Here is a 17,384-nt window from a genome sequence, read left to right on the forward strand (position 1 = left end):
GCCGGTCAAGTGGAAGGTACTGTTACAAGTTCGCCTGTGACGTCTGTGGAGCTAAAGAGTCTGTTCAATTCCTTTCTTCCCAGGTGAGCTTTTAGGACTCAGTTTCCACAGCGCTGCCAGCAGGGCTGGCTTTCCAGAAAATATCACCACAGGGAAGCCGTGGGTGTTCTCAGAGGCCACAGGCAAAGCGGAGAAGGCCGGTTTTCCTGATGAGGGAGGCGACCCCTGTGTCTGCTTCTTCCACGCTTGCTCTCCCTGCCACCAATATTTCTGTCCCAGCCACCTGGGCCCTGCCACACTCGCCACCGCCAGAGTGGCATCCCCAGAGTGGTACCCACAGCTGAAGCTGAGAGGGAGGGCGTGTGGCATCCCTCTCGTTCAGTCTCTTTTTGTGCAGCCCCAAACAAGGCAAGATCCCAATTATAGGGCCAGTCAGAGCTGCGTCACTGAGTGACTCAAGCCTTTCCAAAAGGGATACATGTACTGGAGGTGACCTCAGCCTGCAGGGGACTTTCTCCAACCCAGCGCACGTGGCAACCACTGTCAAAGGGAGACGGGCCCACCCCTCTGGGCCTCGCTTCCTCAACCGGGATGAGAGGGGGTGGGGGGGGTGCCAGGTCAGGGCAGAAGAACCCTTTTCTCCAAAAGAATTCTTCTTTAAGATCTGGTAGGTACAGATAATAAGAGAGCTGATCAGATAGGTGGGGCGGCGGTGGGTGGAGCTTGCAAACACAGGGCTAGGGGCCTCATTCTGTTTTTATAGGTCTCACTTTCTGGAAATATCCAGTACTCGCAGGGTTTCTGCCTCAGGGCAGCCTCCTCTGTGAAGCTTCCTGGATGCCCCAGAATCAAGGTGACTCCTTCTCTTTCCTCCCCTGCCCTCTGCTCCTTGGTTACCCCACTGTCCCAGAGTGCTCGAGCTGGGAGGTCAGGATCTGGTGGCCCCAGGTGGGGACACCCCTATAACTACCCACTGATGGAAATGTTTAGAAGAAAACATAACACCAAAGGCATCACTGGTCCAGAAGCTTCTGAGATGGGAACTGTGCCGCTGATGCTGGGCAGCCGTGTCCAAGGTTCCTCGGGGCAGGAAGCATCAGGTAGCCCTAGTGTCTTCAACTGTGTCCAGAGCCTTCCGAGCTGGACATAGGACCCCAGGGGTGGGCAAGAGAGGGAGGAGGCAGGTCTGGGGTCACAGAGCCTCTCCCCACCCAAAAGTGCTTTCCCTGGCCTAACACCACCACCACCACCTTCACCACGAGGGGGCACTGACCCTCCTTACCACCGCAGAGACCAAGGGATGCGCTCAGAATGCAGGATGAAGCCCCCAGCTCTATTCAAAAGGCTGACACTCTGATGCAGATGCAGCCAGGCCACGAAGCACCCTGCCCAAGCTCAGGAGGAAGAGGAGTGGGGAGAGACTGAAAGTCTTTCCGGGCCCTGTTAACCCTGTGAGCTGAACTCGGCAGCTTAGCTGGGGCTTCCGTTGTTCACAGGGACCCCACCAGGAGGGTGGGCACAAACCGCGGTGGGCAGATCGGAGTGGTGCACTACCGCGCCCCAGGCCTCCGGGCCGGCCCCGCCCTGCCCTCTGTGGGACCAGACATGGGGAGGCAAAGACACACAGCTATCCTGACCACGGAACGTTACGTGGTGCCACAGCTGTCAGCGACAAGAACCTAAAACCTCCAGGATGTTCTTCAAAGGAAGTGCAGTGTTGAAGTGGTATGAGGCGTTGGGGGCGGCACGGGGCCTGTGCGGCCTGTGGCCTGCGGGCAGGTCCCGGCACCTCCAGGCCCCACCTCATGGCCACACCACACAGTCAGGTTTCCAGAGCAGAAAAACCTCAGCCACAACCAAAAGGATCCCACAACCTCAATTAGGAAAACCCAAACCAACACAAGGCCTGCTAGCTGGTCGCCATGGGGACGGGGTGGGAGGACATGGCCCCTCCCCACCACACTGAGAGAGAGGCTTCTGGTGTGGATTTGGGTGGTGGGGTGGTGGGACGGCAGTGAGGCCAAGGAACAGTCCCTCTCAGGAAACTGGTCCCTCTCAGGAAACCCTTCCTGCTGAGGGCAGGGCAGACTGGGTCACCACCACCAAAGGCTGCTGTCCTGGAGTGACGGTGTGCTTACCCGGGGTTCTCACGCCCACTGCCTCGAGGCCTCTTCACTGCAATATGATAAGTGGTGATCACAGACTGTTATCCCAGCCCTGCCACACACTCACTGTGGAGCCTTTCCTAAATCACTCAGCGTTTTCTCCTGCAAATGAAGATGCTGCTACCCAATTTGTCTTGCTGTGTTAAGGACTAGAGCCAAGTGTGCAAGAGCCTAGCAGAGTAGGAGCTCACTAAGTGTAGCCAATATCATCACCACCATCATCCCACTTCCACCATCATTACCATCACCACCGTCACCCCACAACCACCATTACTATCACCACCATCCTTAGCATCACCACCATCAACATCACCACCATCACCACCATCATTCCACTACCACTACCACCATCACCATCACTTCTTTAAATGAGATGACAGGACACAGAGCTGGCAAGGGACAGGCAGCAGGTCTAAAGCTCAGGTCTTATGACTCCCAAGTTCAGCAACATCTCCACCCTACCACAGCGCCCCCACAATACACACACATGCACACATTTCCCCATCAGCATGATGTCAGCATCTGTCCTGACATTTGCCAGGGGTGCCACAGGGAAGCCATGCAGGAGAGCTACATGATTTGGCCCCATGGCCTCTCTGACCTCACCTGCTTCCCTCCTTCACTCACTCCAGCCTCACTCTCCTCACCTTCATCAGACACCCCGGCACCTTCCCACCTGAGGACCTTTGTTCTCACTCAGGAGTTCGCAACTTTTTCTGTAAAGAGCCAGATGAAGTCTCTGGGTCACAGACAGTATGTAAACAAATGAACATGGCTATATTCCAATAAAACTTTATTACAAAAACAGCAGGCTGTTGGCCCTGGGGATTTGGCCCCAGGGATCTGGCCCTGAGGTCATAGTTCACCTGAGTTCATCTGCTCTTGCTGTTCCCTCTGCCTGGAACACTCCTCCCTCTCCCTGGGAGAAAACATCCTCGGCACGAACACCTTCCCCTCCTTTAGGCTTCTGCACAAATATCACTTTTTCCATGAAACTGACCCTGACCACCTTTTTTCCCCCTAATATATAATGTATTGAAGTGAAATTCGTATAACATAAAATTAACTACTTTAAAGTGAACAGCTCAGTGGCACTTAGTACATTCACCATGCTGTGCTGCCACCACCTCTACCTAGCTCCACAGCATGTCCATCCTTCCAAAAGAGCACCTGCCGGTCACCCTTTCTAACCCTGCAGCCTGCACCACCACTGCCTGCCTCTCCTGATCTCTCTCTTCCTTTGCATTTTTAATTTCCTCTGTACCTTGTAACATTCTGTGTGGCTCATTGATTCTGTTTATCACTTAATTGCCTGTCTCCACCTCTCCTTCCGTTAGAATGCAGGTTTCACGAGGGCAGGGATCTTTGTTTTGTTCCCTGCTGTCTCCCGAGTACCCAGAACAGTGCTTGGCACATAAGAAATGCTCAATAAATCATTGATGAATAGATGGATAAACAGATCAAGAGGCAGGACCACAAGTGAAGAGGTGGTTTCCAAATGGACTTTATTTGCTTCATTGTACTATTTAATTATTTTATTTTGGTGGGAGGTAGGGAGAGGTAATCAGGTTTTTTTTATTTATTTTTGGAGGAGGTACCCGGGATTGAAATCAGGACCTTGTGCATGCTAAGCATGCGCTCCACCACTTGAGCTATACCCACCTCCCCGCAAATGGACTTTAAAACAATGAAACCACATCACACACTGGACTCTTTTCTGAACCTGCATTTTCCTCCCTGAAAATGGGAACACAACACCTTCCCTAGGAGAGGCAGGGCGCACACAACCTCCCCAGCCCTTCTCCTGCAGTGTGAATCCTCGCATCTCACTGTGTCAGTTACCCTGACCCTGAACCAAAAGCCCCGCTCCAAGAGCAACATAGAAAGAGCAGGGACTCTCATCAGACAGAAAGTGCTGGACTTCTGAGTCCTCTGTCCACCAGCTGAGTGACCACAGGACACCTCCCCAATCTCTCTGAGCCACGATTTCCTAACTGGTGTAATAAGCAAATGCCCTCTGTAAGGGTCCAACAGAGAGTGTGCTTAGCACAGCGCCAGGTACCCGGTGGGCGCTAACATGATTTTAAGCCCTCTGGCTCCCCATCCTGGCTCCCCAAGCATCTCCTCCCTGTGCCTACCCCTCTTTCCCACTACTCCTCTGTGTCTTTAGTAGGAGTTTAGCGAACATCTCCTTCAAGAGAAAACAGACCCCGCCTGTCCTCTTGCAAACACTAATGACCTTAAAAATGTCCTTTCCAAGGAAAGTCATTTTCCAAATGTACTTTCGGGCTTACTATGCTTTTGCCCACATTGGTTTTCACAGTTGAGAAAGTTTGGCCACAAAAATTAACTTTTCACAGCAAAAGTAATCCCCTTCTTTCAGCAAAGCCCCAAATTGGTCACTTTTGTCTTCATTATGTTTTCTCTGGGTTAAAGAAGAAAAGAAAGGGTTAGGGAGTAGGAGGGAGGTGAGCTGACCCCCAAGAAAAGCCACTGGCATGGAAAGTTGGCCCCTGAAGCACAACTGTGGCTATTTTGTTAGAGAAATAAACAGGACTGCTTGCTCATAAAAAAATGCACCAATTTTTCATAGGATATTCATAAAAATATTTGCATTTCCCTGCGAGTAATAATTACTTCTGCTGTCCCCAGAATTTTTGCATCATCTACTTAAAAGAAGCTGAACAGACTCTTTAGAAATCCTTCCAATCAAATCCACCCAGCGACCTGGGTGTGTTATGATGTAGCTCTGACTGGGCCCACAGAAGGGCTGGGAAAACCTGAGGCGCAAAGCAGTCAGGGAGAGCCAGGCCCCAGCCTGAGTGCTGCAGCTCCATCATCTGAGTCTCACGATACCGCAACAAAGTGGATTTCTTTTACAGATGAGGAAACAAGCCCAGAGAGGCCAAGTATCTGGCCCAAGGACACACAGCCACTAAGTGGCTAAGCTGGAATTTGAACCTAAGAATTCCTGGTTCTTAACTCCTGGTCCATGAGGCTGACGTGGAGTGAGTTTGATAGATAGATGAGAACTAAACCCTGAGAAAGTTTCCCCAAAGCCTGAGGCCAGGGAAGTGGTGCAGAGGTCAAGTCTTCCAAACTGGGGTCCTGATTCCCACCAATCTTCACCCAAACATGCTCACCTACCAATAAATGGCACCACCATTCACCCAGCCACTCAGGCCAAAAATCTAGGTATCATTCCTGATTCCATCCACCTCAAGGCCTCTGTGGTAAACAGCCTCCAAGATGGCCCAGTGAGTCTCACCTCCTGGCTTCCACAGCCTCTGCAGGCCCCTCCCACATTGAACCTTTGTAGCCAATGGGACGTGGAGGAAACGACAGACTATGACTCCAAGGCTAGCTCATGGAAGTCACTGTGCCTTCTGCCCCGTTCTCTCTTGGATCAGCCATTCTGAGGACACAGTAGCCCTACAGAGAGGCCCATGTGGGCAGGAGCCAAGCATTAACCCCCCACAAACAGCCAGCATTAATTTGCCAACCAGGTGCATGAGCCACCTTGAAGGAGGGTCTTCTGGCTCCAGTCAAGCCTTCAGATGATGGCAGCTCCAGCCAATGCTGACTGCAGCCTCAGAGAGACCCTGAGCCAGAACCACCCAGCTAAGCCCGTCCCAAATTCCTGATCCATAAAAACCAGGAGATAACAAATGCTGATTGTTGTTCTCACTGCTAAGTTTTGAGTAATCTCTTACACAGCAACAACTAACAGTCTTCCACCTGCAACCATCCATCAAGTTCTACGGATTCTGTTTCCAAATGACACTTGACTCTGCCATCTCCCTGCCCCTCCACAGTGGGCCACTGCCCTGGTCCAGGCCACTGCCCTGCTCTGAGTAGATGCTGGAGGACACTGCAGCCAGAGGGTTGCACGGAGAGGGAGGGAAGTGCTCCACAGCAGAACATCTGCAGGAAGCACCTGCAGGTGCAGCGCCCGGGCCAGAATCTCACACCCATGGTTCCCACCCCACCCAGCAGGCTCAGGGGCCAGAGTCAGACATGACACATCTTCCCCCAGGAGAGGTCAGCAGCACTAATCTTGGCTAGGGACATGGAGACCCACATTCAGGGCCAAGAGAATGCGCTCAAGCCAAGCCCCTTGCTTCCTTCCCTCTCTGCGTGACCTCAAAAAGATACCTCCCCTCTTTGGGCCTCTGTTTCCACATCAGGAAAGTGAGGTCTTGGACCAGACTAGTGATCCTTAATCTACAGGCCATGCTTCCATGGGTTTCAGAGAGTTCTGGAAGAGCCGTCCATGCACACAATGTGGAAGCACATGCCTAGCTTGTTCGTCCGGATGTCGAAGTTCACCAGTGTGTGCAGTTCAGGCTGAACAGACCTGCTCGGAGGTGTCTGTGATTCACGAAATGGGGGAAAACAGTGACTCACCTCACACAGATGGCCTGGTGAGCAGGCAGAGTCCTCCACAAAGAGAGAGAAGACTCACCACAGGCCCTTGGAAGAAGCTCAACCAGGCTCTATTGCATCCAACCAAGGAGGGCTGACTCACCCCCAAGTTTTCCCCTCCCACAAATCTAGCTTAGGCAGGCATTGCCCTCAGTGGTCCAATTTCCCCCACCATCACTGTGTCCTCCAGCTGACACCCAGGACTGCTAGAAGGCCTTCTCAAGGGTCAAAAAAGGGCCTTTCCTATGGTCTCAGGGACAGCTGAGAGCAGACTTTTGAACAGAGAGATGCCCAAAGTAGGGTGGCCTCCAGAGCAAAATCAGGGCCTTCACTTGCTTCCTCACTGGGAAAGATTTCCTGCCTCAGGGCCTTTGCACATGCCATTCCTCCTGCTAGATACACACTTCCAGTATCTTTTTTCTTTAATAAAATATTTCAAGCTTAAAGAGAATAAAAATTTTAAAAACATATACCTACAGGTTTTAAGAAAATAATTCATTCATCCACTCTGTTAAGAGACATGTAGGTTATCTCTAAACTTTTACCATCACAAATAATGCTGCTCTGAGGACTCTGATATATTGCCCCCACTTCCCCCGACAAGTGTTCAGGTCTCAGCATGGAGTCACATCAATCCCTGAACCCCCTCTCCACCAATCCAAGAGGTATGTCTCCATGTTTCCCTCCCACTGTTTCACAGTCCTTCCTTCAAAGCACATATCGTCATCTGTGTCTTTATTAGGTTCCCATCCAAGAGGACAGAGACCATGTCCCTTTTGCTCATCAGTTCTCAGTGCCTAGGACACACTTCCAGGCTCATGGCAGACCTCAGTTAGTGTCTGTCAATGAGTGAATGAAGGAATGAATGGGTTAGCAGAGACATCACAGGCTGTGCTATGCGCCTTCCCACCCAGGACTGAGAGGTGATCGTGTACATCTTCTGCTTGCTCCTTGCTCTGCCCTCAAAGGGATAGAAGGCCAAGAACCTCCTGGGGAGGGGACCTTTGGTTCCTGGAAGCACCTGAGAGCCCTGAGCCTCAAAGTAGGGAGCCCTGGAGGCTGGAGGGTCAGAGGCTCTAGGCCAGGCCCTCACAGCCAAGCATAAGGTGAGGTTCAGTCTTCTCCAGACTTCTTCTGGGCTGTCCCAAGGCTCCCTGAAGCCAGGCACCTCATCCTGCACCACCAGAGCAGATTTGGGGAACACACTTCACATGGCCAAGCCCAGCTGTGAGGAGCAGCTGCCCTGGGAGCCCTGACAGCTGGGCCCAGGGCCGCACCCCTTACCTGGAATCTCTGGCATCCCTGCGTGGCTGAAACAGACCAGCCCCTACCTGTTGGCCACGCCTGACCTTGGGATGCACCTTCACTTGCTATCAATCATTTAGGGTTTCTGTTTCCAAAGCTTCAAGAGAAAGAGCTGGAAACAGAAGACCGGGTAACAGCAAAAGAAACAGTAACACCCATTAGCTGCTGTTACGGAGCAGCAATCTTCATAGGCCGGCCTCTCTCAGTCTTCCCCTCAACTCAACGAGGGAGGTCCAGCTGTGACATCTGAGGAAACTGAGGAATGCTGAGCCATTCTCTTCTTGCTCTGGGAGGAGCTGGGGCCTTAACCAAGCAGGCTCAGGGATCAACCGACGAAGCAGACTGGAGACAGAGGCACAGACAGACCAGCACACTACAAATGATAATATTCTAAAGACAAGTGGCACAGGCCTCCCCACCAATCCACCCCAGGCCCTCCAGCTGCAGATTTCCAGGCACTGTGTCAGAAGTCCGCCCTCAAGCACCCAGCGCAGACCCAGGTTCAACTCCTGGCCGCCCACCCCCTCTTTAGGTGTGTGGCCTTTGATGAGTTGCTTCTCTCCCCAGCCTGCAAACTCCCTGTGAAATGGGCTAATGCTCACTGGACTGGGAGGACCAGCTGGGGAAATTAATGGGACGCCATCAGAACTGAGTGAATCCTGGTAGATTCCCAGGTGGCCAAGGGGGCAGGGGCTGGGGGGCTCAGAAACTCCACCTGGTCCTGAACCTGCCCCACCCACTTCAAGGGCCGGGACACCAAATCCTGGAGATGGGGGTGAAATGAGTAACACACACACACACACACAGGTCTCGTTCTGAACTCAAGGGCTGTTGAAGGACAGCCATGCACCTTCTCAACACCAGCACCATGGAGAGCGAAGGCCATGACCCAGGTGGGTGGGGAGAGCCCCAGGGCCCTGGGGTGGGGGTGACAGACATGGCCTACCCCTGCTTCTGTGCCCCCCTTCCTGGGGCTTAGTGCTCCTGAGCAGAAGCCTGCCTGCCTTCGTTACTCCAACCTCCTGACACATCTGCTTCCTTGGGACACAGGGATTTTTTCTTTTATTTCGCTTTCCTCCAACTCATCATCATGGCCTGGACTCTGAGTCCCAGGAGCAGGGCTCAGTCATGGCCTGGCCCCAAACACCCAAATCAGAGCCTGCCTGAGCCAAGACACCCTGCCCCACCCCAACAAGTCGCAGCGGCCTCCTCGCACTAATTCTGACCAGTCCCTGAGGCTTCACTCGCCAGCCCCATTTCAAAGGTGAGGAAACTAAGGCTCAGAGCCCTGCTTTGGTAACACAGGCAGGAAGGGGAGACTTGGGGATCCAGCCCAGGTCTCTTGGCCTTTCAAAGACAAATACCTCAGTTGAGGCCAGCATTGTCTGAGAGGAACAGAATGTGAACCACACAGGCAAATACACTTAAAGTGCTGGGAGCCACATTGAAAGAGGAAAAAGAAATGAGCAAAATTAATTTTAATGACATTTCATATTTAAATCAACATCAAATATCCATTCAGCATGTAATCAGTATGAAAAATTATTAATGAGACATTTCACTGTCTTCGTCATACTAAGGCTTTGAAATCCAGCATAGATGATATATTTCAGGACACCTCAGTTCAGACTGGCCACACTTCAGCGGCTCTGTGGCCACCTGTAGCAAGTGGCTAGCAGCTTGGACTGCGCAGGTCTAGAGTGACAGAGGAGCATCAAAGACCAGGGGAAATTCATTCACTCACTCACTCAACCTACCAACCAATACTTACTAGGTGCTTACAATGGGCCGGGCAGGGGGCTGGGGTGGTGGGGGGACACGCAATTTGAATTGAGGAGGAAGCAAGCCTTACCCCCACGGGTTCCCACTGGGCAGCAGGGGGACATGGACAAGGTGGTAGTCAGGAAAACCATACCCCACTGGCTCAGTCCCAGAGTCCCAGGTATTGTCCTCATAAGCACACACACAGAAGGTCACCTGTCAGGCTAGGGCATCTGAACTGAGGTTTGGGTGTTGTTGGCACATCACATGCTCTTCTTCTGGACATCAGAATAACAATCTCCCCTCACTCTCTGCTACAGAAAAACTGGCACAATAACCTCCTGGGATGACTTTCATCCTCAGACCCTGAGGGATCCCTTTGGGTTTGTCTAAACCTGACGGAGGAGCTTTGCTCCCCACCCCTGGCAGGAACAGGCAGCGGCAGATCAAGTGGAAATTGGTCAGGTGTGTTCCTGCAGGTGCCAGGGCAGAGGAGGGTGGGGCCCAGGCAGCTGTGGCGGCTGCCCAAAAAGGGGGCTGGCACAGCTCCTGCCCAGCCCCAAAGGTCTCCTCTGCCTGCAGCTCCCACCAGGCCTGAGCCCCGGCAGCAGGCCCTCTTGGGAAGGGAGGGAAGGAGAGAAGACTCTTTCTGCAAATTCCCTGAGATCCTCTTGTGCATGCTCAGAGGAGCAGGGGTTCTCCGGCCCCCAGCCCTAGATAGGGACCAGCACGGAGAAGGCCCTCAGCACAAGGCTGGTGAGGGGACAGCATTGGGTGCTGGTAAAGGACTTAATACTTGGAGTCAGAGGCCTGTAGGTTAGCTCAGCCACTCACTAGCTGGGTGACCTCAGACCAAACACTGAGCCCTGGTCTCTCTACATCCACCTGGCTGCTCAGGGTTGGGAGGAGCAACCGTGAAAATGCACGTACGGCTCTCGGCACAGTGCAGGGCAAGCACTCAATCAACTCTATCAAGGTACCATCACTGGGGACAACCACAGCTCCCTGGCCCCTCAGCCAGGGTTCAATCTCTCAGGCACTAAACCCCAAGTTTTCCAACATCCCTGGACTCTAGGTAACATTACACTGTCCTTCTGGACCCAGAAAGGCAGATGGAGTCAATCTCTCCAAGAAGGATAATGGATGCCCACAAGAGGCAGGCATCACACTGGCACTTTAAGGTAAGCAAGGGCTCCAGGTCCACCAGGGGAGGGACACCACCTGGGAGGTGAGTAGATCAGAGGAGCCCCACTGAGTCCCAAACCCAGAAGGCACCCCAGATTCTTTACTTTCCATCCCCTAGTTTATATTCCACACTGGGTCCATCCCCAGATCTGTGGTTTCTACAGCAAAACACACGCCTGTCCTCTCCCTGTCTCCACAGCTGCCACCTTGGACCAGGCTGGCATCCTCTCTTGTCACTCAACTAGACCAGCCTCCTCCCGGCTCTCCCACTTCTGTTCTCACCTGCTTCAAAACATCTCCCCCAGCAGCCAGAGCTGTCCAAACCCAAATCACATCAAGTCCTCCGAAGACTACCCCAAAAGCTTGGAATAATGTCCAAAAGCTTCGCACAACTAGCCCCTCCGCCTGCTTCTCACCTCAGCCCCCAGCTTCTCCCAGGCCCGCACTCCTCTCCAGGTGGCCTGACCTCATCCTGTTCCCACACAGACTTCCCAGTCCATTCTCACCTCCAGGGCTTTGCTCCAGCTGTGCCCCCTGCCTGCCTATCTCTTGTGGGCTCCTTTCTGACACGTCTGAGAACATGACCCCCTCACAGAGGCTCCCTGGCCCCTCTACAGTCACACTCCACCCACAGGGTCTGTCTCATTCTCTCATCTGGTCCTGCTTTATCTCACTGACTCCAGAGTTCTCATCACTATTGGGAATTAGTACTGTCTGAGTATTTATAGATTATTTATAACTGACATGATCTTGTTTGCTTCCTGGTTTACTGCCGGGCCACCACCTCAACAGGAGGGCAGGGATCCTACCTGCCTTGGTCACTACTGATCTTTGGAGTCCAGAACAATGCTGGACACACGGCCCATCCATAAACCATGTGACTGTGTCCTCCTACTCACTGAGCAACCTCCGGAGAGCCAGAGGCCCCCTCTGTGAAATGCCACTGACTCTGAGGGGGTGTGGGTGTAGGGGGACCAGGGAAGGAGGAAAGGAGCAGATGCTGTTGCCACCAGAACAACCTTTGCCCAAGTGACAGCGCCTACAAGCAGTGATGGGGCAGGTGGGGCGTTGTCACCTGGTGACAATGGCTCCTCCAGAGGCTCCTGGCAAGGGCCCCAAGGAACCCCGGACTCTGTGCAGAAGGGGTTCGATAGGCCCTGCCCCCTCCTCAGGCTCCCAGTTCTCCGGCCTCTGCTCAAACACCTGGACAGAACTGCTTTCTGGCCCTAAGAAGTATTTACATTTTGATTAAGTCTGGTTTTAAACCACCAGGTAAGCTGGCCCGAGGCCGATACACCCCAGCCAGTCCAGCAATAACAAAGTGCACTGGGGAGCAGGTGACAAATGTGGGACCGGGGAGGACTCACCCATGTTCCCAGGAGCCCCCTAACCCAGCCCTCTGCCCTAAGCCTCCTGCTGGAAAAGGAGAACCACCAGCTCTGTGATCAGCAGTGGCGAGCACCTGGGGGAGCCCTGGAGTTCTGCCTGGGAAATAAACACATGGGATAAGGAGCAGGGGCGCCCAGACCAAACCTGGCCACGAGGAGGAGGATGGCCGTGAACCTCGGGCTGCCCCGCCCCCAGCAAGGGCCTCCCTCCTGCCAGGTGGTGTCTCACCCAGGAAGCAGGAAGTGAGTCTATTCCAAACTGGGGACTTGCACAAGTCACATTTTATCCTGTTGGATGTATTCTGAGGACTCCACTAACAACCAGCCATGGTGAGACCTCAGGAGGCTGGGAGAGAGCCCAGTTATTTATTTACAAACTTCAAGTCTCCTTGAAAGTGTGATTCTGGAAGCAGCAAATGACACCAGCAGCAAAGGAATGTGGACTCCTGAATTCAAAATACCCACTGGGCAAGACAGGCCCCCCCGCACCCACTCCCTGCCACCCGACCTGCCTGAGAAAGTCCAGGCAACTAACGAGTACTTCAGAAAGGTGATTTCCTTCACTTCTGGCCCCTTTCATAGGAAATCAAACTTCCTCGGCAGAAAGCAGGATTGTTTGTACCACCTGGAGCTGCAACGGCAAAAAGATTTTAAGCCTGTGAGCTCCAAACAGACGGCAGGAGCTGCCTGGAGTTCTGGGACTCAAGACAGGGTTCAGGTTCAGCAGACAGGAGTGCTGTAATTGATTAGCAACATCTGACACTGGCACCAGCAGATGGAATAATACTATGCATGCTACGTGTTTGCTGTTTAGAGCTTAGCTAAAAAGCAAAATCAGCAGTGGGAATTCAGAAAGCCTGGATTCAACTAATAAGGGAACATGGTCAGAATAACTCAAAAGGAGAACCGGTAGCTTTTGGAGGACCAAAGAGAGAGCCAGTGGCAATTTCTAAGGCAAAGGGACAAATCACTCCCAGAAAGATCAAGTCACTTCCTTAGCAGCTGTCAGATGGGACATGTCCCAGAGTCACCCCCATCTGAGCTGTCAACCCACAATCCATTCCCAGCTCCTCAGAGAGACTCAGTTCCAGACTTCTCATGAGCCAGAAGGGTGTTTGACCTTTAGGGACCAGAAATAAATACTTAGGAGTTATGAACAGGGTTTGCTGCTGCAATGGGGAGGTTGGGAGGCAGCGGTCTCCCTGATGACAGACGCTCATTTAAAAACAAGGGGAAAGGAGAGGCTGGAGCACAGAATGTCCCGTCAGTAAGCCTGCATCAGACAGGGCTGTGCCGGAGTGGAGTTTACAACAGGAGAGGACAGGCCTGCCTAGCAGAGCACTGTGGGCGTGTTTTCAGGACAAAGTAGACACCTCTCACTGTATGTTTCTACCTCAATAGGAGGCTGGAGGAAAAGGCTCCCAGCATGACTGCCTAAGGCAACCTCCCCAGGAGAGCCAAGCCCACTGGGGGTTTTCTAGCTGGGCTCAGGATTTGAGACTGATGGCTAACTAAGGAAGGGCACAGAGGTGAGCAACCCGGATAATTATAGGGTTGGGAGGAGGGTGAGGTCATGAAGGCTGCATCCCTCAGCCGGCCAACCAAGGGTGACCTCTAGGGAATGTGAGTTATTTCCCAGAGATGCAAAGGAGAGCGTCTGTTTCTACAGAACAAACAAAGATGTGGAAATGAACTTGTGGTGCAGCACAGAGGATTTACGTGAAACTGGAGGGGAAAGTTCCAGAACACGTTACACTAAACATAAGGGGGAGGCTCAGTGCAGCATTGTGAGGTCTGGGGAGTGGAGCTCCAGGGGAGGCTTCTCTGGGGGACCCCCGCCGACCTCAGCTGACCTGCGTGACCTCGCAGGCCACTTCCCCACCCCAACTCTGGGCTTCCTGCCTCATCAGATAGGAGGAACAGTCCCCAACCCACGTATCTCATGGGGTTGCCGTGACCATCAAATGTGTATGGGAGACAACGGAAGACTGTGAGAAAGGGCCGACTGACTCCAAGTACCTGCAGCCACGAATCTCAAACGCAGGGATGAGTCAGAGACAGCGTGTGATTCCACTCTCCCAGAGTCCAAAGGCGGGCAAAACCAACCCCTGGTGTGAGGACCACCTTGGGGCAGGTGGGGACTGGAGGGGACTCCAGGAGGCTTCTGTGGCGCTGGCTCTGCAATGTGTGTGCTCTGCAAAATCCCATTTAGCAGTATGTTTATTGTTTCTGCCTTTTCTACACGGACAGTACACCTCAATAAGAAGCTTAACCCCAAAAAATTGTCTGGAATTCTTTTGTAAACATCTAGGTCATGATATTAATATAAGGGAGAATGTTCTAAAACATAAGTGTTATCAGTCTCCTAGAAATGAAAAGCAGGTCAAACAACTTCCCAAAGTCACAGCTCACCGAATGGTTGGGGGGAAACTGAGCAAATCGTGTTCTCTTTCCAGAGGACAACCTCTGCCCTTTGCCAATAGCACACTGGCGTCCTTCTCCAGATGGGGTTGCCCTCTTCCCTCCCTCTTCCCATCCCCACGATATACAGAACCCTGTGGCTCATCCTTTGGAAGGCAGCACACTAGTCTTCAAACAAACCAAATGTCAGTTTTGCACCCTACAAAAAAGAGTATATGCTCCTTTCTTGCAGTTCCCCTTCCTGTGTACCTCTTGATTTTAAAAACACAGTTGCCAATTCGTAGAAGCTTGTCGTGCAGTGGCACCTGGGCTCAGAGACAGGTCTACGCGTCTAGGCTGGAGGTGGAGAGTGATACAGTCAGGGTGGAACAAGGGACAGGGTGTTCAGAAGCATAGGCCCGGAGGTGCCCAGCTCTCTGCTGCTCTCTGCTACCCTGGTTGACTCCCACTAGGATGTAAGCTCCCGGAGGTAGGAGTTTCTCTGCCTTATTCGGCACCCAGACTGGTACCTGGTGCACAGGAGGAGCTCAGTAATCTTGATGAATGAGTGAGGGAACAAATGAGCAAACAGCACTGATCTCAGAGACCCGCGCTGTGAGGACCAAACAAGACATTACAGGTGCAGTGCCGAGCAGAGCATGTGCACCCAGCAGGTGCTCAATAAATGTTAGCTGGGTTGGGACTTGGGTCTTTGGCGCGTTCTCCCCCCACCCCACAGGTATCTCACTCAGATCCACGTGCCCTTTTCTCCCCTCAGCAAGTGTCAGGAGCAAGTACAAATGCGTCTTCTTAAACCAGGACACCTGAGCCTCCCGTGTGCTGCTGCTTCTGGGCCCACCGCCCTGCAAAGTGGCGGGGGGTGCGGCTCCCAGATCTCAGGGGATTAGCAGGTGACTGTCAAACATCTGAAAAGACAGAGTGCCCTTGTCATTACTAAACCCTAATAGACGCATCTCACCCCCTCCAACCAAAGGTGTATGTTTCAGGTTTAACAAAACAATATAGTATTGTTCCCACTCCTGACTTGGGTATCACCCTGCAGAGACGTTTAAGTGAGGGATGGAGCACCTGCACCACTCCCTCCTCGCACTGACCCCTGCCAGAGCTTCTAGGCACCATCCACTGCACCACCAGGGGCAGCGAGGAGCCAGTATAGCAGAAAGCAGCAGCCACCTCATGCCACTGCGCAGGTTGACATCAACTGATCTGCTGCACCCATTGTCAGGAGTCACCGGAGGGACAGCCCCAGTGCTCTGGGAGGGCGAGGGCTGGATAAGAACGACAGTCACTTAATACACAGGGCACGTGCTGCGTCTCCTGCCACTGCTCCAATGAAGGCGAACCCTGCATCCAAGGCTTTACGACTACCCCACTGGGACAGCAGCATCTGTCAGCTGATATACAGCAGCCTGGCCAGAGGGAAGTGCACTGGATCACATGTCAGGAGCCTGGGTTCAGGTTGGATGTGCCTCTGTATGACTCTCCGGGCCTCGATTTTCTCATCTGTTAAATGAGATGGTTCACAAGATCGTGGAAAAGTCAAAGAAGAACGTAAATGAGTCCCATACTGGGCCTCTTGACCTTAAACTACAAATGATAAATAACTTTTCTAGGCCTTAGTTTTTTTATCTATAAAACGAGATAATTCTTGCCCATAAGGCTGCCGGAAAGATGACATGGGCTGATACCCCTAGGAGCTGAGTGCAGGGTCTGACCCACAGCTAGTGCTCAGTGTCACTGGGATTAAGTTATAAAAGGCACTTTGTAAACCATTAAGTCAATATGATTGGAGAGCCCCACCCTGTCCCGGCTGGCAAAGGCATCCTCAAGTTTGTGTGCCACTTCAAATGTCCTTATTCCCTAAGAATAAGAAGTAAGTTTGGAGCTTATTTATTTTTTTAGAATTCTCTGAAAGACCCCCAAAATAGCCACCCGCCCCAGGCAGCAACCCAAAAACAATGAGCGGATGAGCCGAAGCCAAGGCACCAGGCGACCGCGAAGGCCGGCCGAGGAGGAGGTCTGAGGACGCAGTTCCTTCCTGGCTCCGGGAAGCAGCTCTGCACCCACCAGCGCCTGCGGCAACTGATGCTGCTGGTGGGACCCACCCACCCATCCATGGCCCAAATAAATGACCCCAAAAGGAGCCTGTGTCCAGATGCCAGGCTGAACCCTCTACTGTGGCATGTAGCTAAGAGGGCAGCACAGTTTTCACCAAGTTTCCTGATGAATTGCGTTACTCTGAAAACCCAAGAAACTCTCTTGCCACTGATGTCAGCTTGCAGAAAGTGGAAGAGATCAAGCCACAGGAAACTTGAACATCATGGAGAAAGATTCCCCGTTGGATCTTCCCCACTCCCACCCCAACCCCTAGTGTCACCCACCTGCTGCCACCTGCCCACCGCCAGCTCCAGGGGCCTCTAACACGTCGTCCCCACTGCATAAGACCCTCCATCCTAAATCCAACCCCCCAACCTAATGTCTGCTCACCCCTCAAGGGCCAACTCAAGGCTCATCCCTCTGCAAAGCTTCTACCACCTCTCTTACCCTCTTGCTTTTCCGTGATCCTCTCCCCTCTGTCCTGGGTGTATTTGCTGAATAAGCACACTCCCATCTTTGACTTGTGCTGCGCTGGGCTTGCTGCTGGGAATAGAGGCACGAAAGCCCCCTCCTTGGGGGAGCCCAGTCTGGAAGACAAGACAGGCAAGGAAGCAGATGACTATGCCCAACCTAGGAG

The 17,384-nt window shown here is 52.8% G+C and overlaps 1 protein-coding gene across 3 annotated transcripts in view; it reads right to left on the minus strand.

Annotated features, from left to right (window-relative positions):
- GRK5 (G protein-coupled receptor kinase 5) overlaps window positions 1-17,384 on the minus strand; it is a 203,128-nt gene that overhangs the window by 122,973 nt on the left and 62,771 nt on the right. For 2 of the 3 annotated variants that reach the window (XM_032490790.1, XM_032490788.1), the window contains exon 2: window positions 17,195-17,334. The exons of the other annotated variant lie outside the window; for it this stretch is intronic. In XM_032490790.1, the coding sequence (XP_032346681.1) occupies window positions 17,195-17,261 (67 nt within the window). In that variant the 5' untranslated portion in view covers window positions 17,262-17,334. The remainder of the gene's footprint in view (window positions 1-17,194; window positions 17,335-17,384) is intronic. 3 annotated transcript variants of the gene reach the window in all.

Source organism: Camelus ferus, chromosome 11 (genome assembly GCF_009834535.1).
Source record: "Camelus ferus isolate YT-003-E chromosome 11, BCGSAC_Cfer_1.0, whole genome shotgun sequence".
Taxonomy (NCBI): domain Eukaryota; kingdom Metazoa; phylum Chordata; class Mammalia; order Artiodactyla; family Camelidae; genus Camelus; species Camelus ferus.